Source organism: Macaca fascicularis, chromosome 19, assembly GCF_037993035.2.
Source record: "Macaca fascicularis isolate 582-1 chromosome 19, T2T-MFA8v1.1".
Classification (NCBI taxonomy): Eukaryota; Metazoa; Chordata; class Mammalia; order Primates; family Cercopithecidae; genus Macaca; species Macaca fascicularis.
The window spans coordinates 63,542,352-63,570,261 of record NC_088393.1 but is presented as its reverse complement, the minus strand read 5'-3'; the positions used below and the strand labels follow the sequence as shown (position 1 = coordinate 63,570,261).

At 57.3% G+C, this 27,910-nt stretch overlaps 3 protein-coding genes across 10 annotated transcripts; 1 reads left to right on the top strand and 2 right to left on the bottom strand.

The window, feature by feature from the left end:
• Positions 1-756: 756 nt before the first annotated feature.
• On the bottom strand, positions 757-12,951 carry ZNF865 (zinc finger protein 865). Of its 2 annotated transcripts, none has more exons than XM_045380997.3 (2): positions 11,504-12,951; positions 757-4,428 (listed from the first exon to the last, which is right to left on the bottom strand). In XM_045380997.3, exon 2 carries the CDS (start codon positions 4,400-4,402, stop codon positions 1,226-1,228), a length of 3,177 nt encoding a protein of 1,058 aa, XP_045236932.1. In that variant the 5' UTR covers positions 4,403-4,428; positions 11,504-12,951; the 3' UTR covers positions 757-1,225. The 2 variants fall into 2 exon arrangements, with proteins under 2 accessions (XP_045236932.1, XP_045236931.1); XM_045380996.3 differs by having other exon boundaries at positions 12,866-12,951.
• A 2,548-nt stretch (positions 12,952-15,499) lies between these two features.
• ZNF524 (zinc finger protein 524) lies at positions 15,500-19,112 on the bottom strand. Of its 2 annotated transcripts, none has more exons than XM_065534955.1 (2): positions 18,969-19,112; positions 15,500-16,566 (listed from the first exon to the last, which is right to left on the bottom strand). In XM_065534955.1, exon 2 carries the CDS (start codon positions 16,526-16,528, stop codon positions 15,731-15,733), a length of 798 nt encoding a protein of 265 aa, XP_065391027.1. In that variant the 5' UTR covers positions 16,529-16,566; positions 18,969-19,112; the 3' UTR covers positions 15,500-15,730. The 2 variants fall into 2 exon arrangements, with proteins under 2 accessions (XP_065391027.1, XP_005590468.2); XM_005590411.5 differs by lacking the exon at positions 18,969-19,112 and adding an exon at positions 18,235-18,372.
• Positions 19,003-26,952, top strand: FIZ1 (FLT3 interacting zinc finger 1). Of its 6 annotated transcripts, none has more exons than XM_065534952.1 (4): positions 19,003-19,028; positions 20,732-21,061; positions 22,855-23,009; positions 24,685-26,952. In XM_065534952.1, exons 2-4 carry the CDS (start codon positions 20,848-20,850, stop codon positions 25,879-25,881), a joined length of 1,566 nt encoding a protein of 521 aa, XP_065391024.1. In that variant the 5' UTR covers positions 19,003-19,028; positions 20,732-20,847; the 3' UTR covers positions 25,882-26,952. The 6 variants fall into 6 exon arrangements, with proteins under 6 accessions (XP_065391024.1, XP_065391022.1, XP_045236930.1 ...); XM_045380995.2 differs by lacking the exon at positions 19,003-19,028 and adding an exon at positions 19,147-19,178; XM_065534951.1 differs by lacking the exon at positions 19,003-19,028 and adding an exon at positions 19,147-20,154.
• The last annotated feature ends 958 nt before the right edge of the window (positions 26,953-27,910 follow it).

The following is a 27,910-nucleotide window of genomic DNA, read 5'->3' as shown; positions in this document are numbered from 1 at the left end:
GGGTTTCACCACTTTGGCTAGGCTGGTCTCAAACTCCTGACTTCAAGGGATCTGCCCTCCTCGGCCTCCCAAAGTGCTGGGATTACAGGCGTGAACCACCACGCCCGGCCTGGAGTCCAAATTTTGTGGATTTTCCATTATGTCCCTGGAGCACCTTTGTTCTTCAGGACCCCAGGCCCTTCTTCTAACAAATAAGATAACTAAACACACATTGCCAGGCATACATCTCACTGTTTCCAGCACCAACGTGAGCTGTGAGTGGGCTTTTGAATCTCCCAACCATTATCCTGGAGGGTAAGTGCTAAGAGGGAGATGTATCATGACCATTAGTCTGCACACAGTAGTGAAGCAGCTGCAGCGGGATGGGAGTTCTCTTTCATGTTACTTGAGGCTGAGGGGCATGTCCAGTTCATCTGTTTCCCCAGTACCCACCTCAGGGCTTGGCAGGCAGGAGGCCCCCGGAAGTGGTGGCAGAGTGAACGAAGGCTGAAAGCATCAGGAAGGGGAAGAGTCCGGGCATGTTAAGTCAGTTCCTGAGAGCAGACACTTACCTGTCTTGTCCATCTCCATTTGCCCAGCTCAGACTAAAGCTGGGAATACAGCAAATCCTCAGTAAGTCCCTGTCGAATGAGAGTGAATGAGAAACAGAGGCGCCCAGAATCAAAATTGCAGAGGAAACAAGTTTTAACTTTGTGCTTTGCCACCATGTGTGTACTCCCCACTCTCCCTGGGTGGGATGCAAGGATGGACTCCAGCGGCCCTCATGGTAAGATTTATTATTCTCCGCTCTGTACAAGCCGCGTCTGCCACCCCGCCCCCCACCCCCCCACCCCAAAGAGCACCCAGCACCCCCTTGTGCCCTCCCAACTCTGCTCATACTCCATTGTCCAGCCAGATTCCAAAGGAGGGGGAGGGGCGGTTCAGACCCATCTCCGCCAAAACTTACTGGGGGCAGAGTGCTGCTGGGACGGGGGCTGATGAGGGTCACAAACGAGGGTTGGACGGAGGATGGGTTCAGTGTCTGATGAGATGAGGGGAGGGCAGAGAGGACGAGGATGGGAGTGATTCAGTCTTGAGCCTGTCGGGCGTGCGCCCTGAAGGTCGCCAGTCCGTCCGAAGTTCTGAAGGATGGGGCAACAGCGAGGAGGGGGGAGAGTCTGATCAGTCCCGGGAGGTGGGAGTCCAGAAGGGGGCTTCTGATGGGAGTGGGATGGGAACCCCTCGGTCAGGCATCCTTTCCGGCCAAGGTGCCCGCCCCTGCTCCAGGCCCCCCGAGGTTCTCGGCCTTGTGCGCTAGGCGGTGTTTCTTGAGGCCGTAGGTGTTGGCGAAGCCCTCGCCGCAGGAGGAGCAGCGGAAGGGCCGGCCGCCCTGGTGGGCAGCCAGGTGCTTACGGAAGTAGCCGGGATCCTTGAAGGCCTTGAGGCAGGCGGGGCAGCGGAGCTCGGGCCGCGGCGGCTCGTGGGCGCGCTGGTGGCGCAGCACGGAGCTCAGGTAGAAGAAGCCCTTGCCGCAGTGCTCACAGCGGTAGGCGCGCTCGCCCAGGTGCAGCCGCTGGTGCTCCAGCAGGTTGGAGCGGTAGCGGAAGGTCTTGCCACAGGCGCTGCAGCGCTGGGGCCGGGCCACAGCGTGCAGCCGCCGGTGCTCTGCCAGGCTGGACGACTGCGCGAAGCGCTTGGCGCACACGCCGCACTTGAAGGCCCGCTCGCCAGTGTGGACCACGCGGTGCTGCCGCAGGTACCAGGAGCGCAGGAAGCCTCGGCCGCACACGCCACATCGGTACGGCCGCTGTTCCGTGTGGCAGCGCTGGTGGCGCATCAGCAGGGCCGCCTCCCAGAAGCGCTTCCCGCACACCGGGCAGCGGAAACCCCGCTTCTGCCTATGGCTGCGGCGGTGCAGGAGCAAGTCGTAGGCGCCCGCGAAGCTCTGGCCGCAGAGGCCGCAGCCCAGGGTCCGCCGCACCAGGTGCACGTACTTGTGAGTCACTAGGCCCAGGAAGTGCTTGAAACTCTGGCCGCACGTGGCACAGCTGAAGCGTTCAGGGCCGGAACTGGCACCCCCGCCGGCCCCTGCCACCGCCGCCCCGCCTGCGTCCTCACCCCCAGACACCCCTGCCAGTGCCGCCACGGCCGCTCCCACCTCCCCCGCCAGCCCGTTGTCCAGCACGCTGGCCGCATCCGTGCCGCTGGAGCCGTCCGGGGGCTGCGGGCCGCCAGGCGTGCTCGGGAGCAGGCGCTCGGGGGCGGCCTGGTGGACCAGCTTGTGCCACATGAGGTTCTCAATGAAGCCGAAGGTCTTGCCGCAGGCGTCGCAGCCATAGGGCTTCTCTGCCATGTGGACCTCCTTGTGGCTCATGACGTGAAAGAGATCTGGGAAGTGCTCGCCGCAGTCCGAGCAGGCATAGCTCAGCCCATCGGCAGGCCCTGCAGACGTGCCTGAGGCCCCGGGCCCACAGGCTCCGGATGCGCCCTGGGTGGAGGGGAGGCCGGCGGCCCCGGCCAGGGCACAGGGCAGCTGGAGCCGGTGCACCTGGCGGTGGCGTGTGAGGCTCTGCGGGTAGCCGAAGACCTTGCCGCAGAGCTCGCACTTGTAGGGCCGCTCGCGCGTGTGCACCACGTGGTGCTTGCTCAAGTGGAAGGATTCGCGGAAGCGCTTCCCGCACACGGGGCACTGGTGGGGCTTCTCGCCCGTGTGGATGCGCTCGTGGCGCTTCAGGGTCTCGCGGCGCCCGAAGCCGCGCCCGCAGATGCCGCAGCAGAACGTCTTTCCCGGGACGCTGGCGCCCGAGCCTCCCGCCCCGCTGGTCCCTGCGCCGCCGAGCAGCAGCGGGTGGGCGCCCAGGAGCGGGACTGGCACGGCGCCGTACACCACCGCCGCCGCGGCCGCCGCCGCCTTCTCGCTGTCGGTGGCGGGAGGGTCGGGGGGCAGGAGGTACGGGCCCGGGGGGAAGGTAGGCGGGGGCTGCGGGGCCGAGGCTGCCCCGTCCTTGGGCGCCTCCGCAGCGGCGGCGGGCGGGGCGTGGGCGGCCTTGTGGCGGAGCAGGCTCTGCGGCGCTGAGTAGGACTTGCCGCACAGGTCGCAGGGGTACACGGGCCGAGGCCCCCCGGCGCCCGCCCCTGCGTGGGCCGCCTGGTGCTTGAGGAGGTAGGAGGCGTCGCGGAAGGCCTTCCCGCAGATGCCGCAGGGCAGGCGCAGGAGGTCGGCCGAGTGCGTCTTCACGTGGCGCTTCAGGCTCTCCCTGCGGTTGAAGCTCTTGCTGCACACGGAGCAGGAGAAGGGCTTCTCGCCCGTGTGGATGATCTGGTGCTGGTGGAGGTGACTGGGCTTCTTGAAAACCTTCCAGCAGAGCGGGCAGGCGAACGGGCCGTCGCCGCCCCCGGTGGCGGGAGGGGGCACCCCAACACCAGCAGGGGCGGTGCTCCCGTCCGCGGAGGGGGCGGGCGCCGCGGGCGTGGCTGGAGGGCCCGAGGACACCGTCGAGGGGGCGGTGGCGGTGGCAGCGCTGGCGGCGGGTGCTGGGAGGCCCAGCGGCGGGAGCTGGGGGCCGGGCTGGGGCGGGCCCCCCGCGGCCGGCGGCACGTCCTTGTGGCAGCGGCGGTGGCGGATGAGGCTGGACACGTGGTTGTAGGTGCGGCCGCAGACGCCGCATTCGTAGGGCCTCTCCCCCGAGTGCACCAGCATGTGCTGCACCAGGTGCGAGGACTGCTTGAAGGACTTCTGGCACACGCCGCAGGGGAAGCGCCGCTCCATCAGGTACTTCAGCCTCCGGAAGTAGCCCTTGTCGTCCTTGGTGGGGTCGCAGGCCGCCGCCGCGGGGGGTCCTGGCGGGGTCTGCGAGGGGGCAGGAAGCGGCCCCGGGGCCCCCGCGGGAGCGCCCAGCCCAGGCGTCACCCCCGGCCCGGACGCGGGCCCTCCTCGCTTCAGGTTCCCAAACAAGTGCTGGTGTCCCGAGAGGTCCACGATGCCCCACTGCGGAGTGGGGAAAGCAGCGTCAAAGAGGGGAGGCGGGGGCGCCCCGAAGGCGGGCGGCAGGGGCGGATCGGGCTTCTTGGCTTGGGAAGACGAAGAGGACGAAGACGACGACGACGAGGAGGACGAAGAGGAGGAGGAGGAGGACGAGGACGAGGAGGGCACCTCCGCCTTGGGCTTGAAGGTGGACTGGGGCGGGTAGTCATACTGCGGGGGAGGGGGCTGCGGCGGGGGCTGCGGCGGGGGGCCGGGGGCGCAGGGCAGGGCTGCCACCGCCTTGGCGTGTTCCCCATACAGTTCCATGGGCTCGAAGCGCTGGTGGTTGAGGAATTCCAGGAAGTCGAAGGGGTAGCTCTGGAAGTGTACCCCGTCCTCGCCCCCGATGCCGCTGCTCCCGCCACCCCCGGCGCCGCTGCCCGCTGGGTTCGCCTCCATCTCCGGCGGGTGGGAGACGGGAGACCCTGTGAAGAGGAGGACCGGGCTGAGGACACGGCCGCGGTGCTGGGTCTCCCCGCAGGTGAATGGAGCTGTGCGCCCACTCATCCATCCTTGCGCAGATCACCCCCTCGCCTTCCAGGTTTAGGCTTCCAGTCCCGCTGCCTGTCCACCCCAAAGGGCAGCCCTTCCTCTTGGCTCCCTGGCCCCAGGACTCTCCTACTCAACTTCACCTTCCCTCTCTGTGTTCTCAACTCCCACTCTCCTCCCCATCTCTCTTTACCCTAATTCCTTCTATCTCTTCCCATCTTTTTTTTTTTTTTTTTTTTTTTTGAGACGGAGTCTCGCTCTGTCGCCCAGGCTGGAGTGCACTGGCCGGATCTCAGCTCACTGCAAGCTCCGCCTCCCGGGTTTACGCCATTCTCCTGCCTCAGCCTCCCGAGTAGCTGGGACTACAGGCGCCCGCCACCTCGCCCGGCTAAGTTTTTGTATTTTTTTTAGTAGAGACGGGGTTTCACCGTGTCAGCCAGGATGGTCTCGATCTCCTGACCTCGTGATCCGCCCGTCTCGGCCTCCCAAAGTGCTGGGATTACAGGCTTGAGCCACCGCGCCCGGCCTCTTCCCATCTTTTCTGGGGTCCTGACACAGCTTTGTGGAGGAGACCCTCTCCACACCACCTGCAGGTTTGTACAAACGGGGTCTTGCTCTGTTGCCCAGGCTGGTCTCAAACTCCTGGACTCAAGTGATCCTCCAGCCTCCACCTCCCAAAGTGCTGGGTGATTACAGATGTGAGCCAGCTTGCTGGTCTGGCCCCTCTCTACTTTCTCTCCTTTTCAGACTCCAATTGTCCAAGCACCCTGGGGGCCTCTGGACTCAGTTTTCTTTTCAAACCCTCTCAGGCCCTCTGCTGTCTCCCCATACTCCTGCACCCTACTGCACCCCCAGCCCTCCGTCCTCATCCCTTCAGGTTTTATCCTAAAATGAGCATACTGATAAAGGGAATCACAATTTCTATCAGCGTAATTAGGAGGGAAGACTCTGGGGCCAGAATCAAATGTAAGCCCTGCTACTTTCTAGCTGTGTGGCCATGGGCAAGTGACTGAACCTCTCTGTGCCTCCATTTCCTCATCTACACCTGGGGACGACAAAGCACTTGCCTACCTCACAGGGCTGTGTGGATTCAACACGCTCATATGTATAAGGCTCTTACTGGGGGCAGTTCCTGGAACTCTGTAAGCACTCAGTACATAGAAGGTATGGACTGGGCGCAGTGGCTCACACCTGTCATCCCAGCACTTTGGGAGGCTGAGGCAGGAGAACTGCTTGAGCCCAGGAGGTGGAGGCTACAGTGAGCTCTGATCACATCACTGTACTCCAGCCTGGGTGACAGCAAAACCCTGGCTCTAAAAATTAAAAAAATAGGAGATATGATACTGTTATCACTGTTACTAATAGTAGTAGAAGCAGGGAAGTCAGGACAAGCCTAGAGAACTGAAAAAGCAGTCAGTATGGGGGTGTGCACTCTTTTAATATTAATAGACGGTAGAAAGGAGAATGTGCTTGCCCGGGAGAAACAAATTCCAGCAAGGGGGCTGGCATATAGTCAGAAGGTGGTCTGATACAATCAAAACACAGACCCTGGGCTTGGAAAGACCTGGGTTCAAATCCCATCTCCACTGGGATCCACACTTTCTCCATGTTTAAAATGGGGGGGGGACCCCTACACTGTAGGGAGATTCAAGGGGGTTGGAACAGAACGTAACAAAACACACACATCAGCAGAATGCGTTCAATCCCCTGAGCTATTTGTACCATCCATGACGTCACACACCTGGGCTAAGCCTAGCAACAGAAGCAGGGAGCTTGAGTTCCATCCTTGCCCTTAGTGGGGCTTCTCCTGACCCCTCCACCCCAGTATCATTCTCTGGCACCTCCTTTACACGACTTTTCATTCCAGATGGCAGGTATCCATGTGTTACCCCACACCACACCAGACCCTCAGCTCCCATAACTGATCTCCGAGTTCCTAGTCTACTTGCTGGCCTGGGGAAGCACCTCCACCAAGTGGGCGGAGGGTCAGTGGGTGAAGGGCCCGTGAGGTCTGACCCGCTTTCCGTCCATCATCCCTACCCAGTGGGGGCCTGGCTCTAAGCCCAGCCCACTGTGGGGGTCAAGGGGGTTCCTACCAAGGCTTGGACCCTTTCTCCTCTATCCATCGGGCTGCTCTCTCCTCCCACAGGTGAGGGATGAGTGTCTCTTCCACCCCCACCCCAAACACCATCCTGGAGTGAGATATTTTTAGTCTCCAGCTCTGGGTGTCCTTGTCCTTGGACAAGACTCAACATCCCATGCCCTTCACACCCCCTCTGTTTAATCTGATCTCCGGAAAGAGGACAGGCGTGGCTGGGGTGGTAACTGGAAGGCTGTAGGCGGAACCTAAGTTGGGGAGACAGCTCTGGAGCCGGGCTGACTGGCCAGGAAGGCAAACATAGGCCATAAGGATTCAGGGAGTAGGGGGTGATTTAGGGCGCTATGGGGAGGAAGGGTAAGAGTGTTTGGGGGAAGAAGGCCCTGCCTAGCTTGCCTCCACTATAGCGCACGTTAATCATAGCTGTCACTGATTGGACATCTCCTAGAGGCCAGCCACGGTTCTAAGCACGTTACACGTATTAATTCACTGACTTCCCACAAATCTAAGAAATAGGGGCAGCTGTTACCGCCACTGGATAAATTAGAAAACTAAGGCACAGACGGGCAAAGTGAGTTGTTGCCAGCCGTCCGTCACGGAGTAAGAGTCTGGATCAATCGGCTGAACCCCATTCCCACCCCCACAGCAGTGTTTCACTGGGGGCCATTCCCCGAGTGAAGGAAGGTGAGGGAAGAACTATCGGGATGAGAGTTTTATTTACGGGTGTCTTCTGGGTTATGAGCGGTGTCTATACAAGGGGCCTGGTAGGAGAGGGTGGTGGTTACTTTCTACCTACAATGTTCTTCCCCAGATTTCAACAAGGCCTCTGGAGCCTCGTTGGGTCTCTACTCAGCACTTCCCACCCCATCACTCTCTACGCCTCATCCAGCTGCAGGTTTTTCATTATAGTTATTGCCACCAACTCGTTATTCCTTTTCTGTGTGTTCACTATTTGGCCCCTCTCTGGGAAAGCAAGGACTTGGCCTGTCTTGCTCGCCCCTGTGACCCCAGCACTTAGCGTAGCACCTGGCACAGTGTGGGTGCTTGACAAATATTTGCTGATATGTGAAAATGAAACACGACCTTCCAGAATTGCCAACGGGTCCGCAAAGAAATCATACATTAGAAAATGCTGGCTGGGCGCGATGGCCCACAGCTGTAATCCTGGCACTTTGGGAGGCCGAGGTGGGTGGATCACCTGAGGTCAGGAGTTCAAGACCAGCCTGGCCAACATGGCGAAACCCCGTCTCTACTAAAAATACAAAAATTAGCCAGGTTTGGTGGTGGGCACCTGTAATCCCAGCTATTTGGGAGGCTGAGGCAGGAGAATCGTTTCAACTTGGGAGGTGGAGGTTGCAGTGACACAAGATTGTGCCACTGCACTCCAGCCTGGGCAACAAGAACGAAACTCCATCTCAAACAAACTGCTTAGCAATTAATGAAAATGAAAACAACATACCAAAGCTGAGGAGGTGCAGCCAAAGTCGTGCTCAGAGGGAAATGTATAGCCGTGAATGTCTATCTTGATATTTGTGGAATGAACGAAGGGATGAGACTAAGCTGACCAAACTCCCAGAGGGAACAGAGGGGTCATTTAGCAGAAATGGAGCTACATGATCCCAGGGATTCCTGGGAGAAGCGATTCTGGGGACAGTGATGTTATGAGGAGGGCACTGAGGGCAGGGTGTGGAGATGCTGAAGGGGATACATCAGTGGTGGACAGAATCGATCAGGCTCATGATGATCTCCACTAGGAAACCAGAGACATTTCCTCTTTCACACGACTCAAGCCTAAACTGGCATCTTTTTAAGGAGGGATGTCATAGGAGGGTTTTATGTGGAGGGAAGCATGATGGGGAGGGACCCACCCCCGGCCCACCACCACCACCACCGCCACCAAGGGACAGGAGTATTAACCAAGGGCAAGTGTATTAACGGTTCACATTTATTGTCTGACCAGTTTGATTTGTCATTGCCTGGATGTGGCATAGTTCTGTACCATTACTGGGCCCATCTTATAAGTGGGGAAACTGAGGAGCAGCATGGGGAAGGCATTCCTCCAAGGTCATGTGGCCAATAAAGAGGAAAGCAGGTAACTGATTCCAGGTCTTTCTGATGCCAGACTGTGGGCCCTTCTGCTGCAACAACGCTGCCTCGTGATGAAATTCGGGTTTGTTAATAAGAGTAACGTAAAGTAACATATAACACTGGATGTGCATTTTCTATCAGCCCAACACGCTTCTAACTCTGATGTGTGTTGACTCAACGAATCCTCCCAGTAACCCTAGAAGATGGTTACAATCATTGACTCTGAAATACAAAGGAAGAGACTGAGGGCCAGAGAGGTGAATTAAACTTCCAAAGTCAGGCCAGGCACGGTGGCTCACGCCTGTAATGCCAGCACTTTGGGAGGCCGAGGTGGGTGGATCAACTGAAGTCAGGAGTTCGAGACCAGCCTGGCCAATATATAGTGAAACCCGGTCGCTACTAAAAATACAAAAATTAGCTGGGCGTGGTGGTGCACACCTGTAGTCCCAGCTACTTGGGAAGCTGAGGCAGGATAATTGCTTGAACCCAGGAGGCAGAGGTTGCAGTGAGCTCACGCTACTGCACTCCAGCCTGGGCGACAGAGTGAGACTCTGTTTCTTAAAAAGAAATAAACCAACTTCCAAAGTCACATTGTTAATTAGTGGCAGGGCCAGGGATTGAAGAAAGGCAGCAAGGCTCCAGAGTCCCATGACATGCTGTCTTTCAATATTTCTCCCTCCAGAATGAAGGAGGACTCCCCCTCCCACTTTATACTGGAAATATGCATTGCTCCACCCATCTCCCTGCTACCGGATCCCAAGTCACTTGACTTGACCCAAGGGCAGGACAAGTCACCAACATTTGTTGACCTCTAACAAGCATTGTGCTTAGGTGCCTTATGTGGCTTGTTTCATTCGAACCTCACAACAAACTGGTGTTACTATTATTCCCATTTTACTGACAGGAGGACTATAACCAAACCATGTCCATCCTCTGTCCCAAACCAAACAGTAACCCCATCTCATTCAAAAGCCACGGTCCTGGCGGGGCGCGGTGGCTCACGCCTGTAATCCCAGTACTTTGGGAGGCCGAGGCTGGCGGATCACCTGAGGTTGGGAGTTCGAGACCAACCTGACCAACATGGAGAAACCCCGTCTCTACTAAAAATACAACATGAGCCAGGCGTGGTGGTGCATGCCCGTAATCCCAGCTACTTGGGAGGCTGAGGCAGGAGAATTGCTTGAACCCAGGAGGCAGAGGTCGCAGTGAGCTAAGATCACACCATTGCACTCCAGCCTGGGCAACAAGAGCGAAACTCCTTTTCAAAATAAATAAATAAATAAATAAATAAATAAATAAATAAATAAAGCCGCAGTCCTTACAATGACCTCCACAGTCTCCTGGCTGCTCTTCCAATGTGCCCACTCCATTCCTGCCGCAGGGCCTTTGCACTGGCTGTTGCTGCTGCCTGTAATACTCTGACTCTCAGGCAACCACCTGGCTTACCCCTTCACCTCCTCCCCATCTTTGCTCAATTGTCTTCTCAATGAGCCTCTCAGTAACCAGTGACCTGTCACTCAGGCCCACATCCTGATCTCCCCAACCCTGCTTCATTTCTCTGCTTACTGCTCAGCATCATTTATAACCTCACATAGTCTACTTCTTTGCCTTGATTTTGCTGGTCTCCCCATGCAGAGGAGCGGCTTCCTGAAGGCAAGGATTTTTATTTATTTATTTATTTTGAGAGAGTCTCGCTCAGTCGCCCGGGCTGGAGTGCAGTGGCACGATCCTGGCTCACTGCAAGCTCTGCCTCCCGGGTTCACACCATTCTCCTGCCTCAGCCTCCCGAGTAGCTGGGACTACAGGTGCCCGCCGCTACGCCCGGCTAATTTTTTTTGTATTTTTAGTAGAGACGAGGTTTCACCATGTTGGCCAGGATGGTCCCGATCTCCTGACCTCGTGATCCGCCCGTCTCAGCCTCCCAAAGTGCTGGGATTACAGGTGTGAGCCACCACGCCCGGCCGGATTTTTATCTCTTGCTCACTGTTCCATCCCCGGGACCTACAACAGTTCCTGGTTGATGCATTTTCGTTTGAAGAAGTGAATGAACGAGGCTAGGAAAGGAGGGAGTGGTTTGCTCAAAGCTGTGAACCCTAGTAGAATCCAGGGCTCATCCTCCTAATCACTTCACTCCTGGGGTTGGGGTGCTGATAAGAGCAGCCCCCCAGTGGGCCACAGTTGTCCAGGAGAAGGGGAATTTTTACCCTTGTATAACTTTGGTGTGTGGCTTTTGGGAGGGACAACATGACAAGAATAGGAATATCCTGGGGGAGGCCATTCTGAACCACAGCCCCCCCAGCTCTATCTCTTTATCCCATGATATTTTACTTTGAACACGCATATATACTCTTGGTGTTTTTTGTTTTTTTTTTTTCACTGCAGCCTGGGACTCCTGGGCTCAAGCAGTCCTCCCACCTCAGCCTCCTGAATAGCTGGGACTACAGGTGCACACCACCCACCCCCAGCTTTTTTTTTTTTTTTCCTGTAATGACAGGGTCTCACTATGTTGCTGGGGTTGGTCTTGAACTCCTGGCCTCCAGCGATCCTCCCACTTTGGCCTTCCCAACTGCTGGGATTACAGGCATGAGCCACTTCGCCTGGCCTGTATTTTGTTTCTTAATCATCTGCCCCCTCAACTAGCATATCCACTCCATGAGGACAGGGATTCTTGTCTGTTTTGTTCTCTGTTGTACCCCCAGCGTAAAGTAGGTACTCATTAAACAGTTGTTCAACAAGTGTTTACCAATGAACGTATGAATGAATGAAGAACATTCTGGGCTCGGTAGACGTGCCAAGGGCTAGATAATTTATCCCAGTGCCCTCACCTCCAAAGCCTTTTGAGACCAAACCTTCCTTCCTCTTGTTCTTCCCTTCAAATCTTCCGCTCCACCCTCACCGGCCTCCCCTGCTGTTCCTCCGCTCACCAGGCTCACCGCCACTTCAGGGTCTTTGCACTTGCTTTTCTTGCTGCCTGCTCACCCAGATCTTTGCATGGCTAAGCTGCCTCTTGTAATTCAGGTTTCCCCTCTAAAGTAGTTCATCAGGCTCTCAGAGAACCCACAAAACCCCGTGTATCTTTGTTGACTCGTTTCTGATCAACAAGACTGTGAGACCCTGGACAGTGAGAAGACTGTGTGCATCGCTCCCCTTCATGGCTGTATACACCCTTCAGCTAGAATAGTGAATATGGGTTCAATGCAGAATGAATGCCTATGAGAAAAGAAGTTACGCCCCGGTGAAGTCCACGGTCTTCCCTAGGGAGTCCAGGACGATGGCATGAGAGCTGGGTGAGATGCCGCAGGTCAGGGCAACAGTTGTTCATGCCATAGGAAGAGGATGAGGAACATTCTGGGAGGAAAGGCTTCACTGCCTCAATGCCGGACACTGTTCTGTGGCAGAAGTAATGAAGACGGGGGCTGACCACGACGAGGGTGGGGGGAGAGGAGGTACAGGAGTACTTCATGGGAGCCTGGAGCTAAGCAGGCAGATATTTCTGCCTGAAGCGGGAGAGGATGTGAGTGTGAAAGAATTCTAGAGGGAGCTGTCCCGCTGCGAGGGGGGTGGTTTTGAAAGGGGTATTCTTAAGGGGAATCACTGGAGGATTTGCAGAAAGGAAAAAGGCATTCTTGGTGCTGACCAGAATAGAAAGTATTTTCACACCCACGAAGGGGCGCTCTGCTGGGGAGGGAGGCGGTCAGGGCCACTGGGGGCCGTTGCTGTGTATAGACAGAGATAACGGGGGGCAGTTCTGCTGCAAAGCTCTAAGGCGACACTCTGGGGAGAATTATATAGAGGATAAGAATAAGAGGGTTCACGGGCAGCTGCCCTACATGGGGAGGGGCGATGCTGATGGCATCTGGAGGCTGACCTGGAGGAAGCAATGACGGGGGGCGCTATGTGGAGGGGATCCTACGAGGAGGTATCAGTTGGGGGCCCTGGCAGGCGTTTAGGGCATCGCCACGAATGAAAGCGCTTTGGCAGTCATCCTAGCTGGAGGCGTTCATCGGGGAGCTATCTGCAGGGGTCTTACGGGGAAGCAGTGATTGGGAGTCCCCTGGCAAGGGCCCGGCGGGAGCTGAACTGACTTGCTAGGGTTTGGGGGACGTTCTGGGGACCAGAGCGGGCCAGGGCGGGGCCCCCCGCCCCCGCTGCACCCGGGCCCCCGGGCCACGCACCCCGTCACTCACCGGCGCCGGGGTCTCCGCCGGGAGGAGGCCGAGGAGGCGGAGGAGGCGCCGCCGCTCCGGGGAGACCCGAGGGCCCGACCGGAAGTGCCGCCCCCTCCCCCCTCCCCGGCAGCCCCGCGCCGCCCGCCTGCCCGCCCGCCCGGAAGCGGAAGTCGCGCCCGTTCCCGAGGCGCCGGCGTGGAGGGTCGGAAAGAGAAGGCGGTGGCGGGGACCAGGATGGGGGAAATGCGCTTGCGCACTGACTCGGGGATGAGAGCGGTGAAAACCTGGGCCGCTTCCGATGGGCGAGCAGAGCCAGGTGCGCCTGCGCTCTGAGTGCCCGCTTCTTCTCCGGGAACCCCCCGACACGCTCTGGGCGTCCGGTTAAGCCACACCTCCGGCTCAGGTCTCACACTGAAGCCCCGCCCCCTGGCTCTGAACCACTCCCATCTCACAGCGTAATTATAAGCCCCTGCACCGCCTCAAAATCTGTCTTCTGCCCCTCGCCCTCATGCAGTTTCTCCTGTTCTTCCCCCTCTCCGAGCTCCTGCTCTCTGGAACTTCACCTCTGCCCAAGCCACGCCCCTTCCATCCAAGTCCCGCCCCTTGCATGTAAGCCCCGCCCCTTCGCCCCATAGCATTTAAGCTGCCCCTCGTGACTTTTGAGTGCCTCCCACCTCTAAAGCATTCGTTTAAATCAGTGGTTGTCAAGCACAGTTGGGAGGCCAGCAGCATCCGGCTGCCTGCTGAGACCATGCAGAATAGAAGCCCTGGGGTTGGGGGTCTAGGGATCCGTGTTTTGAAATATACTCTAGCTGATTCTGCTGCATGCTGGTCAAGAGCCATGGCTTTACCACACTTGACACTGCCCCGTTCATATAATCTCTGTAATTAATCCCCGCTCCCAACTCAGCCCCATCCCAAGAAGCCAAACCCCAGGCCCATTCAGCCCCTCCTGCTAAGCTTCCCCTCTCCCAGGAGCTTCCCTTAGTTACGCCTCTCTTAGGTACTTCCTTCTCTCCCCACCGTCTCTATAGCAGTCGTGCGCCCCCGTCAGCACCTTCTCCTAAGTCCCACCTCTAATACCCTGTTACCTCAAAGTTTCTGCTTTAAGCCCCGGCCCCGGGCCCTGAACCATGCCCACCTCAGAGCTGAATTATTATAAGCTCCGCCCCTCACCTTAAAATCCGTTCTCTTGGCTTGGCGTGGTGGCTCACGCCTGTAATCCCAGCACTTTGGGAGGCCAAGGCAGGCAGATTGCTTGAGCACAGGAGTTCAAGACCAGCCTGGGCAATATGGCAAAACCGCGTCTCTACAAAAAAAAAAAATACAAAAATTAGGCCCGATGCGGTGGCTCACGCCTGTAGTCCCAGCACTTTGGGAGGCCGAGGCGGGTGGATCACGAGGTCAGGAGTTCAAGACCAGCCTGGCCAAGATGGTGAAACCCCGTCTCCACTAAAAGTACAAAAATTAGCCAGGCGTGATGGCGGGCGCCTGTAATTCCAGCTACTCCGGAGGCTGAGGGAGAGAATTGCTTGAACCCGGGAGGCAGAGGTTGCAGTGAGCCAGATCGCACCACTGCACTCCAGCCTGGGCGACAGCAAGACTCCGTCTCAAAAAACAAACAAACAAACAAACAAAAAAAGCTAAATATGCTGGCGCGCGCCTGTAGTCTCAGCTACTCCGTAGGCCGAAGTGGGAGGGTCGCTTGAGCCTGGCAGGTCGAGTCTGCAGTGAGCGGTGATCGGGCCACTGCACTCCAGCCTGGGTGACAGAGCGAGACCCTGTTTCAAGAAAAAAAACATAATCCGTCCTCTTCGCCCCACTCTCACGCAGTTCCTCTTGTTCTTCCCCAGCTCCAAGCCCCTACTCTCTAGAAGATCAACTCTATCCATTCTCTTTAAACCGCTCTCACTTTATGCGGACCAACCCCTAAACCCCTTTAAGCCCCACTCAACTCTAACCCTCTCCTAAGCTCCCCGCCAGTTCCCCGCCTAACTGCCCCACCCTTGGCTCCTTAGCCCCGCCTCAAGCCACACCCCTTATCTCTAACCCTTACCCAGACCGTCAGTCCTGTTCACACCTTTGTCTTAATTTTTCCTTCCAAACAGTAGTTCCTCAGGACAAGGAGGTGGGGCAAAATGGCTGCAGAATTTCTGGGACTTGCCTAGGATCGAGGCGGTCGGACCTAGGGTCAGTTTGCATGGAAGGTTCAATGTTTTAGTTAGATTGGATGTGTACTGGGAATACAGCTGACCCTTGAACAACACGGGTTTGAACTGCAGGTCCCCTGAGAAGCGGACTTTCTTTCACCCAAACACCGATGGAACACACAGTATACGGAGGGCGGATTTTCCTACATCCGCGGGTTCCGCAGGGCCCAGTGCTGGACTTGAGTATGCTCGGATCTTGGTATCTGCGGGGTTCCTGGAACCAATTCCCCACGGACACCGAGGGACCACTGGACTTTGGGGTCTGATGGAGACGGGGAAGGAGCCAAGGTTTCCCCCAAAACCATTCTTTCGCGAGCACCACACTCATGAGGCACAGGAAGTGGGGTCCTCTCCAATTCCCCGCACTCCCGGCAGGTGTAGCCGAGGAAGAACATTTGAAGGCAGGAGAGGATGGCATCCCGGCACGGAACACACATAGGCAGCCAGCAGGCAGAGATTTATTTCCACAACCCCTGCCTCCAAGGATCTGTTAGTCTGGGGGAGGGGGGCTGAAGGCAGCTGGACCCAGAAGTTTAGGTCTCCACCCTCCACCTGCTCCCACAACGGGAAGACCACCAGAAACAAGGGTGTCCCGGCCCCCTGGCCCAGGCCTAGCACCAGCCAAACTCCCTGCTCTAAACCTGGCCCAGGGAGCGATGGCCAGGGATGTGGGTCAGGCCGGCTCCCCCTTCCCCTCTGTCTCCTCCTCCTCCTCGGCCCCTGCTGTGGCCGGGATGCCCTCCTCGTCCCACGGCGGTTCAGACCCTGGATCTGGTGCACACAGGGGTACCCCCATGGCCTCCGGGTGCTTGCGCTTGGCATGGCGCCGGAGCGTGTTGGCCTCTGTAAAGCGCAGCCGGCAGATGGGGCACTGGTACGGGCGCTCTCCCGAGTGCACGCGGTGGTGGTGCGCCAGCTCGCCCGCCTCGCGGAAGCGGCGGGGGCACAGCGGGCAGCGGAAGGGCCGCAGGCCGGCATGGATGTTGCAGTGCCGCCGCAGGTGGCTGGAGCGCTTGAAGGTCTTGCCGCAAACCTTGCACTGGTGTGGCTTCAGCTCTGAGTGCGAGATACTGTGGCGCTCCAGGTCAGAGAGGTAGGGGAAGGCCCGCAGGCACACTGGGCAGAAGTGTGGGGCCTTCCTGGGGCCGGAGCCCTGAGGCCCAGCCGCTGACCCTTCAGAGACTGTATAGGGCACACCCTGATCATCGATCAGGAGGAGGTCGTTGCCGCCACTGCTGCCTACTGGGGCTGCCACGCCGTGCACCTGCACCAGTGGGGGCTCCTGCCCTGACTTGGGGGGGCGGCCCCGCTTGCGAGGGAGGGAGGAGGCCTTGAGTGTCCGATGTGAGGAGGCGGCTCCCCCAGGACGACGGCCTCGGCGGCCCCGGGGAACAGGAGGAGGTAAGGCCAGAGGTTTCGCTTCCTCCCCGGGCAAAGGCGAAGGCAACGGGTCTGGGCTGGGGGTGTCCATTGAGCAGTGGGGGGCTTGGGTCTGGGCACTGGAGCCAGCTAAGAGGAGAGAGGGGCAGAGTCAGTGCTCACAGGGTCTAGAGCACCCCTGTGTCCCCCAACACCTCGCCCATCCCTCTCTCCAAGTCTCTTGACAAGGGTGTGGCTGACATTCATCCAGATACACAATTTTAGCTATGCTGGTGGGTAAAACAGTGAGATGATCTTGTATCAGCTGATAAACAGGCACTTCCCTGGGCTCCACCGGGCATCCCTATGTCTCCCTAACTGTCCTCCTGGATCTAGAAGTTCAAGATCAACATGAGCTCCCCCCGCCAAAAAAGAAAAAAAAACCTAAAACAAAAAACCTCCTAGAGAGAACAGAGTCCAACTGAGAGCGCAGACCAGTATTGTGATCCTTGCAACGGAGAGCCCGTCAAACTCCAGAGCCACAGAGGCCTCACGAATGCTCTCATCCCTCCCTGTTGACTGGCAGAAGTGGAGAAGGGGTTCCGGAATGGAAAAAAGGGACTGGTCCCAGGTGATATTTGACCCTGACTCCTGGATGAGGAAATATATCCGCGATGTTAAGAGCCCGGGCCCTGGAGTCAGACATCATTCGTTCAAATCTTTACTCTCTGCGTGGCCTTGGGCAAGGTGTTCACTTCTCTAAGCCTTAATCGAGACTTTTGCAAAATGGGACACACAGTTCTGTGCACTTGCCCAGACATGCCATGAGTATAATACCCACAAAGTGTTCATACAGAGAAGCTTTCAGGACACATTCGCCATTGTTATCAGGAGCAGCTAAGCCTCACATCAACCCTCTGAATAGGGCATATCTGTCCTATTTTGCAGATGGGGAAACTGAGGCACAGGAAAGCCAAGTCAGTTGCCTAAGTTCCTCTGCCAGTAAATGGCAGGGCCAAAACTGGAAACAGGTCTTGCTGACCCGAATGTCCCAGAGAATGGAGAACAAATAGACCCAAGGAGGAAAAGGGACATTATGAGGGCTCAGTCCTGGGTTTGAATTCAGCTCTGCCTATACCTAACAAGTGACTTTGCCTCTCTGAGCCTCTTTCCTCCTCTGAAAAGTGGATATACCAGGGTTGTCAGAAGAATCAAATGAGACAGTGGGCTTTAAAATGCCCCTCGCACACTGCCTGGTGCATAGTAAGCACTCAATATAACTTCACCAGCGCCACCACCATCTTCACAGCGCCCACTCAGATACTGGGAGCATGAGACTGGGGTGTAACGGAGGGGAAAGGGAGAGACAGGTGCAGTGGGAAGCCCCCCTGCACCCCCCCCCCCTTTAACAGCCACATAGACTGCGGTCCAGAGAGGAGCAACCACTTTTCCATACGGTTCGCTCCCACGGGGTAGCCTAGTCTAGAAGTCAGGTCTTTGGAACGGTGGAAAGGGGGAGACTGGTCCCCCGACCCTCCCCGTCACCTCGCCCCGGTGCTGGCGCGCTCATCGGTCCCCGAGCTACGAAGCCCGAGCGCGGGGCGGGCCCTGCGGGGGCGGTGGCCAATGAGCGGCGCCGGGTAAGCGGGCGGCGGGGGCTGCCAGGAAGGGGGTCTGCGCGCGCGCGCCCGGACGGCTTCGCGGGGCGCGAGCGCGGGAGCAGGAACAGGTGTTGGAGGCGCGCTCCGGGAGCGCGCGGCCCGGCCTCCCCTACCCCCACAACCCCCATCCCGCCTGCGCCCCCCGCCTCTCGGGTACCTCATTTGCATGTCGCCGGGGCTCGCGAGTGTGCGCGCGCGCGCGCGGGGGCGACGGGGCCGGCGCGTGGGAAGGGGAGGGGGTGAGGGGGCCCTGCCCCTCGGCGGCGGCGAGGCGGGGGCGGCGGCGCGCGGAACCGGCCCCGCCCCTCGGAGAAGCGCCTGGCCCCTCCCTTCCTGCCCTTCCCTCCCGCCTGCGTGCCCGCGGGAAACAAAGGGGACTCGCTGGGTCCTAAGGACCGGTCACGGCCTCGCCAGCAAGCCGCGCCTGCGCACCGGCGGCCCTGGTGTGTCCCCAGTGGGAAATAACCGAGCACCACATCCCCAACCACCTCGAAACGCCTTTCCTCTCACAAAGCACACATTCGGGTGACCCAATCAAAGACAGATACCGAACGATGAGGAGCGGGAAAATGGCTGCCCAGTGCCCGTAATTAACATGGCACCGGACAGGCTTCGAAGCCCATGGAGGGCTAAGTGGATAAGATGGTGCCGGTTTTTTCCAGCTCTGTATTGCAGTTGGCGCACTTCGCTTTCTTTTTTTCCCTAGTCCAACTGTACATCCTAATCAGGGGGAGTCCGAGCCTGTGAAAAAGAAATAGTATCTGCTCTCATTTACGTTAGCATCGCCTAGTGTCGCCACGAAGGAGAAGAAGCCGTGCTCTCAGCTCCTTGCCCTTAGCCTGCATGGCGCCGTGCGTGTCCCTAAGCCCCGCCCCTTCCCGCTGCCCTCACCCAAGATGGCGCTGGCCTGGCTTCTTCAACCTCCAGGGCTGGGAAAGGAAAGGGAAAGAGGTAGAAGGGCGGGGATGAGGAAGGGGAGCAAGAGGGCGGGAGAAAGGGGGAGTACGGCAGGGGAAGGGAGTTGAGGCGGAAGTCGAGGGGCCCCCCGGGTGGAAGTGACGCTACCCCCGCTGCCCAAAATGTCGGCGCCCAGAGGGAGGTGTAAGTAATTAAAGAGGAAAGCCGACGGACTTCCCCGGCCTCCTGGGGCCTTCCCGGGTCTCCAAGACCCAACGCTCCGTACGAGCGAGGTGGACTCGCCTGGCCCCGGGGCCTGCCCGACCTGCCCCCCTACCAGGCGCCCAGGGCTGCACCTTTTAGGGGCAGGGGGAGGGGCACAAAAGGCCGGCTCTCGGGGCCTGGGGCCTGGAGCGGACTGGGCATGGGGGGGGCCCCAGCTCCTCAGGCTGCGGGGTGGAGGAGGCGGGGCCTAGTGGCTGCTGGGGCGGAGCAAAGGTTGGGAGGAGCCTGAGTTGGGCGGAGCTTAGAGTGGAAGTGGGAGGGGCGTGGAGGAGGGAGAGTGGATAGAAAATGGGAGGGGCTTGGGCAAAGTGGTGGGGTTTGATAAAGGGGCGTGGCTCAGAAGGAATGGTGGGTAGGCCCTGGATTGAGGGGTGGAAGGAAACTCATTGAGGCTGGTTGGAGAAACGGAGCCTAGGAAGCAGGAGAGAGGGGTTTAGAGTAGAAGGGGTGGAGTTTGTCTGGGGTATGGCTTAGAGAAGTAGGTAGGCCTAGCGAGGGGGGCGGAGTTTAAGGGTGTAATTTGAAGGGGTTTAATGCAACTGTCAGGTCCTTATAATGAATGTGGAAAGGACTTGCAGGGGATGGGAAGAGACTTCGTAGAGAAGGCCTGAGAAGGTGACGGGAGTCCAGTGGATGGTCTTAGAAAGGATGTGGCTTCTTTAAAGGAAAAATTGGGTGGAGTTTTGGAAGTGGGTCTTAGTGGAGCAGAGAGGGGCTTAGCGAAGTCAAGTAACTTAGCAAGCATGGTAGGACTTAAGGAGGAAACCAGGAAGAACTTACGGGATAATAGTCATCCAAACAGCTTACTTGTTGCGTCTTTGCTGTGCACCAGCTTAAGTAGGCACGAAACATTTATTGCCACTGTTTTACTTAGTTCTCGCCACCGCTCTATGAGGTAGGTACTACTATTCCCATTTTGCAGATGAAGAGTTTTTGTTATCTGATGTTACAGGACTAGTTCTGGTCTCCCTGCAAGGATGACTCCAGTGTGCTTAGTCCCAAATCTTTGCCCTCCCATTTGCTAAGTGATCATCCTGGAAGAGGAGTGGGAGGAGCTCAGAGGGGAGTGGAAGGGCCTTTTGGAGGGAAAAGGGCTTGGCAAAGAATACAAGATGCTTAGGGAACAGTGTAGGGGCTTTGAAGGGAGTAGGAAGAGTGGGAGAGGCTTAAATTACAGCGGGAGGGGCACAGAGAGGAGCGGCCGCGCATTGGCGAAGAGGGGGAGAGGCTTAAAAACGCTCCGTGGAGTGAGGAGACTGGGAAGTGATTAGGAAGATTGCCAGAGGAGTGGAGCAGAGGGAGAAGGGTTTCTAAGAGAGTAGGAGGATTTTAAAGAACAATGAGAGGGGCTTAGAGAGGTGGGCAGTGGGAGGCTTTCCCAGGGGACAGGTGGTGGGTCTGGGAGCCTGGGAGGAGAGGGCTGATGGGGACCCTATCCCCTCACCTGCTCCTCTGTCTCCTCCCTACTCCAGAGAGAGCCCCCACACACCACTGTATTCCCCGCCACTATGGATGACGTCCCGACCCCAACCCCTGCACCAGCACCGCCCGCCGCTGCCGCCCCCCGGGTCCCATTTCACTGCAGTGAATGTGGCAAGAGTTTCCGCTACCGCTCAGACCTGCGGCGCCACTTTGCCCGACACACAGCGCTCAAGCCCCACGCGTGTCCGCGCTGCGGCAAGGGCTTCAAGCACAGCTTCAACCTAGCCAACCACCTGCGCTCGCATACCGGGGAGCGGCCCTACCGCTGCTCCGCCTGCCCCAAGGGGTTCCGCGACTCCACCGGCCTGCTGCACCACCAGGTGAGTCCCACAGGCTGGCCCCAGGCTGGCCTCCCTGGTCTGGACTGCGCTGGGATCCCGCGCCCCACTGTGCTCTGGGCAAAAGGAAGCTGGCCCAAGGCCTAGGCAGCCGCCTCCTCCCATTAGAAAATGTCCGTCGCTCCCCACCAAAGCACCCTGACCCTTGAAAGCATGCGGTGTTTCTCATTCAGTCCCCACCAAGCCACCAACTAGAACATTCATAGTAAATTTCCCCATCTATGGGCTCCTCCCCTCCCCCTTCTCCCTGCCAGTATCCCACGTGCACGCACCAGCATCTGCAATCTAGTGTTTATCCTTTCCTTCCTTACCTTTTTAAGAAATAGGTTCATCAGGTATATATTTAATTCCTTTATTCAGTGGTTATCAGGTATATACTTAATTCCTTTATTCAGTGACTATCAACTTTCCCTGCACCAAACGGCTGTGTTGCCAAGGCAAGAGCAAATTCCATGCCTTCAGAGAACTTACTTTCCTTTGGAGGTGGTCAGTAGCCAAGTAGACAAGAAGCAAGAAAGCAAGTATGCAGGCAAGAATGTCCTGGAAAAAGATAAGTGTTAGGAAGGACATTTTAAGAAACAAAAAAATACTGGCCGGACACAGTGGCTCACGCCTGTAATCCCAGCACTTTGAGAGGCCAAGGTGGGCAGATCTTGAGGTCAAGAGATCGAGACCATCCTGGCCAACATGGTGAAACCCCATCACTACTAAAAATACAAAAATTAGCCAGGTGTGGTGGCGTGCACCTGTAATCCCAGCTACTTGGGAGGCTGAGGCAGGAGACTCCCCTGAACCCGGGAGGTAGAGGTTGCAGTGAGGCGAGATTGTACCACTGCACTCCAACCTGGGTGATAGAACGAGACTCAGTCTTCAAACAGACAGACAGACAATACAAATCAATGTGTGAGAGTAAAGAGAGGAGAGCTATGGACTACTTCAGACAGGGTGGGGAAGGTTAGGGCAGGTGATACTTGAGCTGACCTGTAGTAAGCCTCCCTGCAAAGAGCATTCCAGGCAGCAGGAACAGCAAGTACAAAGGCCCTGAGGAAGGAAGGAGTGTGCTGTATTCTAAGAAGCGATGGGAGACTGTGGGGTTGGGGTGGAAGGAGGTGAGGTGGAAGATGGGATGGGCTGGGTCACACTCTTATCTATGTGCCAGACACTTGCACACCAGGGTGAAGAAAACCAGACATCTACCGATGGTCTTTCACACTTGGCTGTCCTCTCTGTCCCCATGCCTCTGCCTTGGTCAGGACTTCACATCCTGAATGTTGGCCCCAGCTTTCTCAGTGGTCTTCCTCCCTCCTGTCTCTCTCCCTCACATCCAGCCTTTGCATCTGTCGCAGAGTGACCAGGTGACTCCTCCTTAAATCCCTTGATCTTTAGGTTGAAAGGGGAGCTCCTTAGTTGATGCAACTATTCACAGCCCCCGAGGCCTCATCCCTGCCCACCAGTAGGTTGTGATTCAACTGAACCATTTCATGAGTACCTACTGTATTTAGGTACAGTGCTAGGCTCTCTGGGGAAAAAAAATTAGCTAAGGGAACAAAACAGATACAGTCCACCCCTTGTATGGCCTCGAGTCAAATGTGGGAGATGTGAACTGAACAACCAGGTTAATCAACGTTAGGTTGCAGCTGAGACATCTGAGGATGGAGGATAACCATATTCTGAGACTCATGCAAGAGAGATCTGAAGCAGTCTGGATCGGGGATGGGGTCAGGGATGGTTTTCCAGAGAAAAAGGTGAGGAATCATCTGCCTCTGGGGTCTGAGGCTTTCTGGATCCAGGGAACAAGATGTGTACTTTCAAGGAAGCAAAGCAGGCTTTGGAGGAACTGGAGGAAGGCCAGTGTGACTGGAGCACGGAGAAGCAGAAAGAGTGTGGCTCAGGAGAAGTCTGGAGAATGCTGGACCCTGGAAATACAGCTGTGAGCAAAACCAACGTGGTCGTTATTTTCATTGTCCTTAGCTGGTGGGGAGACAGACAACACTCAAGTTAGATGTAGACACTAAGTGTGCTATGAGCCATAGGCTTTAAAGGAGGAGGGTGGAAGAGGATCACTGATGAGCCAGGGGGCCAGATTCGGGGAAGGGTTTCCAAGGAGCGACAGATAAATAGACCTACAAACATTCCAGGCAGTGAGAACAGCATGTACAAGGGCCCTGGGACCAGCATAACCTTGTTGTGTTAGAAAGAGTAGAGAGAGAATGAATTTAGCGACAAAGAGGATAGAGATCTCTACACCCACACTGTAGCAGGGACATCCTGTCTGGAGCCAGAAAGGCAAATGAACATCACTCCCTGTTCCTTCTTCAGGTCTGTGCCCCTGGCAGACATTACTAATCAAGCACTGCACTCTTTCTCATCCAGCCTCACCCTTCTCCTCACAGGTCTCCGGAAGACATTGCCACACTCACAAATCTCTCTCTGCTATTCCAAAATCTTAAATCAACAAGCACAAATATCAGTACAAAAAACCTCTCTAAGGCACAGTTTTACGCAGTCTACAAGCCTGGCAACGCTTCAGAAAAAAAGTACAGGCTCCTGGACTCCCTCCTGGGAGATTCAATTCCCTAGATTTGGAAGTGATTCCCTGGATCTGTATGTGTGAAAAGCATTCAGTGAGAGATGCTCTGAGCAGTAGCCAGATTTGGTTCAAAATCACTTCTCTGCCCTAATACACCTAAAGGCTGTATTCAGCTCATGATAACTGGCTCGGGGTAGCGGGGCTTGACAAGGGAAAAGACCACACTACCAGGGCCGGCTGCGCTGTCACTTTAGAGCTGCACTGTCCAGTATAGCCATTAGCCACAGATAGTGATTTATTTATTTATTTATTTTTTTTTGAGACCGAGTCTCGCTCTGTCGCCCAGGCTAGAGTGCAGTGGTGTGATCTCGGCTCAGTGCATCCTCCACCTCCCAGGTTCAAGCGATTCTTCTACCTCAGCCTCCTGAGTGGCTGGGACTACAGGTGCCCACCACCAGACCCGGGTGATTTTTGTATATTTAGTAAAGGCAGGGTTTCACCATGTTGATCAGGTTGGTCTCGAACTCCTGACCTCAAATGATCCACCCACTTTGGCCTCCCAAAGTGCTGGGATTACAGATGTGAGCCACCGCGCCCGGCCGTGGTTTGTTTTTTTGTTTGTTTGTTTGTTTGTTTTTGAGACACAGTCTCACCCTGTCATGCAGGCTGTAGTGTGGTGGCATGATCACGGCTTACTGCAGCCTCAAACTGCTTGGCTCAGCCTCCCGAGTAGCTGGACCACAGAAGCATGCCGTGTCCAGCTAGCAAAATTATTTGTAGAGACAAGGTTTCCTTGCGTTGCCTGGGCTGGTCTCGGACACCTAGGCTTATGCAATCCCAGAGTGCTGGAATTACAGACGTGAGCCACCATGCCCAGCCAGGACATGGCCTTTTTAAGGACTGAAAGAATTCTACCGTGACCCCAAGCAGAGAGTGATATGACGAGCATTTCCCTAGATCATGGCCCTGTAGATGTGACAGAGAGCTTGTGCCATATCCCCCTGGGAGTCCAGGAATCCGCTGTCCGGGCTAGGTTCTCGGCCCTGACGTTGTGCCCTTCTTCCTGCACTCCCAGGTCGTCCACACTGGTGAGAAACCCTACTGCTGCCTGGTCTGCGAGCTCCGCTTCTCCTCACGCTCCAGCCTGGGCCGCCACCTCAAGCGCCAGCACCGCGGGGTTCTCCCCTCTCCCCTGCAGCCCGGCCCTGGCCTGCCCGCCTTGAGTGCGCCCTGCTCCGTCTGCTGCAATGTGGGGCCCTGCTCGGTGTGCGGGGGCGCGGGGACCGGCGGTGGAGAGGGCCCCGAGGGGGCAGGCGCGGGTCTGGGCAGCTGGGGGCTGGCAGAGGCGGCAGCTGCAGCCGCGGCCTCCTTGCCCCCATTTGCGTGCGGCGCCTGCGCGCGGCGCTTCGACCACGGCCGGGAGCTGGCGGCCCACTGGGCGGCGCACACCGACGTGAAGCCCTTCAAGTGCCCGCGCTGCGAGCGCGACTTCAACGCACCCGCGCTGCTGGAGCGGCACAAGCTGACGCACGACTTGCAGGGCCCGGGCGCGCCCCCAGCGCAGGGCTGGGCCGCGGGGGCAGGTGCAGGGCCCGAGACGGCGAGCAAAAGCGCCGCTGCGGAGGCGGGCGACGCTCCTCCGACCTCGGACGGCAGGCTGCTCCTGGGCCCCGCGGGGGGCGGCGTGCCCAAGCTCGGGGGGCTGCTCCCTGAGGGCGGTGGGGAGGCGCCTGCACCTGCAGCGGCCGCCGAGCCCTCGGAAGACACCCTGTACCAGTGCGACTGCGGGACCTTCTTCGCGTCGGCCGCGGCCCTGGCCAGCCACCTGGAGGCCCATTCGGGCCCGGCCACCTACGGCTGCGGCCACTGCGGGGCTCTGTACGCGGCGCTGGCCGCCTTGGAGGAGCATCGGCGGGTCAGCCACGGCGAGGGTGGCGCGGAGGAGGCGGCGGCCGCGGCCCGGGAAGGGGAGCCGGCGTCCGGGGAGCCCCCGTCTGGCTCTGGCCGCGGCAAGAAGATCTTCGGCTGCTCCGAGTGCGAGAAGCTGTTCCGCTCGCCGCGAGACCTGGAGCGGCACGTGCTGGTGCACACTGGCGAGAAGCCGTTCCCGTGCCTGGAGTGCGGCAAGTTCTTCCGCCACGAGTGCTACCTCAAGCGCCACCGGCTGCTGCATGGCACCGAGCGGCCCTTCCCCTGCCACATCTGCGGCAAGGGCTTCATCACGCTCAGCAACCTCTCCAGGCACCTGAAGCTGCACCGGGGCATGGACTGACTGCCAGGCCGTGCCCTGCCCTCCACCCAGCCACCTGGACTCGGCCTGGACCAGGGGACCTCAGTACTGCGAGTGAGGCCCCGGCCCTCCAAATCCAAATCCAGACACAGGCCCTGAAATGAGGGGACCCTGACTGGAGAAGTCGAGGCCACCAGAAACCCACACAGGCCCCAGAGCTGGGGGACCACAAACAAACAGGGTCCTTAGCTGGGGCAGGGGAACCCAAATCTACGGAGAGACTCCTGAGCCTGAGGTCCCTGAAATGAGTGTGGGTAGCCCTAAGTCCCCAGGACATGGGAACTTTGCAGTGAGCAATGGGTCTCCACAAGTACCTCTCATCTTGAGGGCCCTAATAATAAAAGATGGGCACCTGCCCCACCAAGGGAAGACTGCCCCATTCCCTGAGAGCCATCATTCCCAACGACCTTGATCTGGAGAATGTGGAGGGAACATGTCCCTGAATTTTCCTAGATCTCCTCCAAATGCTACCCACCAGAGTCACTGATGACCCCAGAAAATGGATATAGCCGAAATCTGCCTTTCCCCGTTTTCATTCCCTGTACTGAAAGAGGGACCAGGGTAGATGCCCCCTGCCCTCTAATCCCCCCTCCCTGACTGTGGAATGGATCGACCTTAATGATCTTCCCCACCCCCAAACACTAGAATAGACTGGCCTGAAATACCCTTGTCCAGTAGGATGGACTGATCTGTATGCACACACCCCCATCACATGGAATGGGCTGGTCTAGGCTGTGGCCTGCACCCCACCTTCCTTAGAGTGAATAGGGCAGATACTCCTCCCTTTTCCTGTAGCGTGTGGACCGGTCCACGCCATTCTTTGTCCTGTGAACTCATCTGAGTGGGAAGTGGCGGACACTGGGGTTTCCCTCCCTCTCTCCGTGGCACCCATTGGTCTTTCCATCTCTGTTGGTTTGTCTGTCTCTGTCTTCCTCCCGACCCCAAGGGGAAGGGGGCACTTGGCTAGGGGGTGTCCCTGTGAGCCTAGACCTCGTCCCCTCGTCCCTCTCCCCAATGTTTCCAGGACCCCCAATAAACCTTGTCCTGTCAGTCGCTGACGCCTCATTTTCTGATCCTTGGCTCCAGGGGGAATGGGGAATGTCTTAGGAAAGACCACCTAAATACAGACAGGTCCTCGTCTTCTCCTGAGAAGTTTCAAAGCTTTGAATAGTACATGACCTTTAAAATTAGAGTCGGTTTAGGCCAGGCTCGGTGGCTCATGCTTATAATCCCAGCACTTGGGGAGGCCGAGGCGGGCGGATAACCTGAGGTCAGGAGTTCAAGACCGTGCCTGGCCAACATGGCGAAACCCCGTTTCTACTAAAAATACAAAAATTAGCCGGGTGTGATGGCACATTCCTGTAATCCCAGCTACTCGGGAGGCTGAGGCAGGAGGATCTCTTGAACCTGGGAGGCAGAGGTTGCAGTGAGCCAAGATCACACCACTGCACTCCAGCCTGAGGGACAGAGCGAGACTCCATTTCAAAACTAAATAAATAAATATATAAATAAAATTAGAGTTGGTTTCAATCAAAATGAGCCCTGTCCCTTAAATACATGATCCACCCCCAACAGATAGACACGCCCCCTAGAAACTAGACACGCCCTTTAGAAGCCACCAGCCTTATAGGACACACCCCTTGGAAACCAAACTGCCTCATTACAGGCATGTCCGAGAAGAGGCCCCGCCCCTTAGACGCTGCCTTAGACCCTACACCAAACCCCAATAATAGGACCTGTTCATCAGAGAACTGGGGGTGGAGGTGCCTTCAGACTGTCTCCTGCACACTGCATTGCGTTCCTGTACTGAGGGCTTATTCTGAGTCAGGCACTGAAACTCCCTGTGGGGATCATCCTGGCCCTCCTGGGGTTTACGTTCTGTCGTGTGGGCAACCGGCATGGAGAAAAGAGGAATCAAATAAATGCAGAAAATAATTTCAGATCATCATGAGCATTCTGAAGGCAATAGGGAAGGGTGGTAAGAAAGTGAATGGCCACCTTACTCACTTTC

Bases quoted from the DNA above. Each gene is read 5' to 3' on its own strand.
- ZNF865 (XM_045380997.3), bottom strand. From the start codon at position 4,402: ATGGAGGCGAACCCAGCGGGCAGCGGCGCCGGGGGTGGCGGGAGCAGC.
- ZNF524 (XM_065534955.1), bottom strand. From the start codon at position 16,528: ATGGACACCCCCAGCCCAGACCCGTTGCCTTCGCCTTTGCCCGGGGAG.
- FIZ1 (XM_065534952.1), top strand. From the start codon at position 20,848: ATGTGGCAAGAGTTTCCGCTACCGCTCAGACCTGCGGCGCCACTTTGC. The intron at 21,062-22,854 runs GTGAGTCCCACA...CTGGGGTCTGAG, and splicing joins CCGGCCTGCTGCACCACCAG to GCTTTCTGGATCCAGGGAAC. The intron at 23,010-24,684 runs GTGAGCAAAACC...CTGCACTCCCAG, and splicing joins TGGACCCTGGAAATACAGCT to GTCGTCCACACTGGTGAGAA.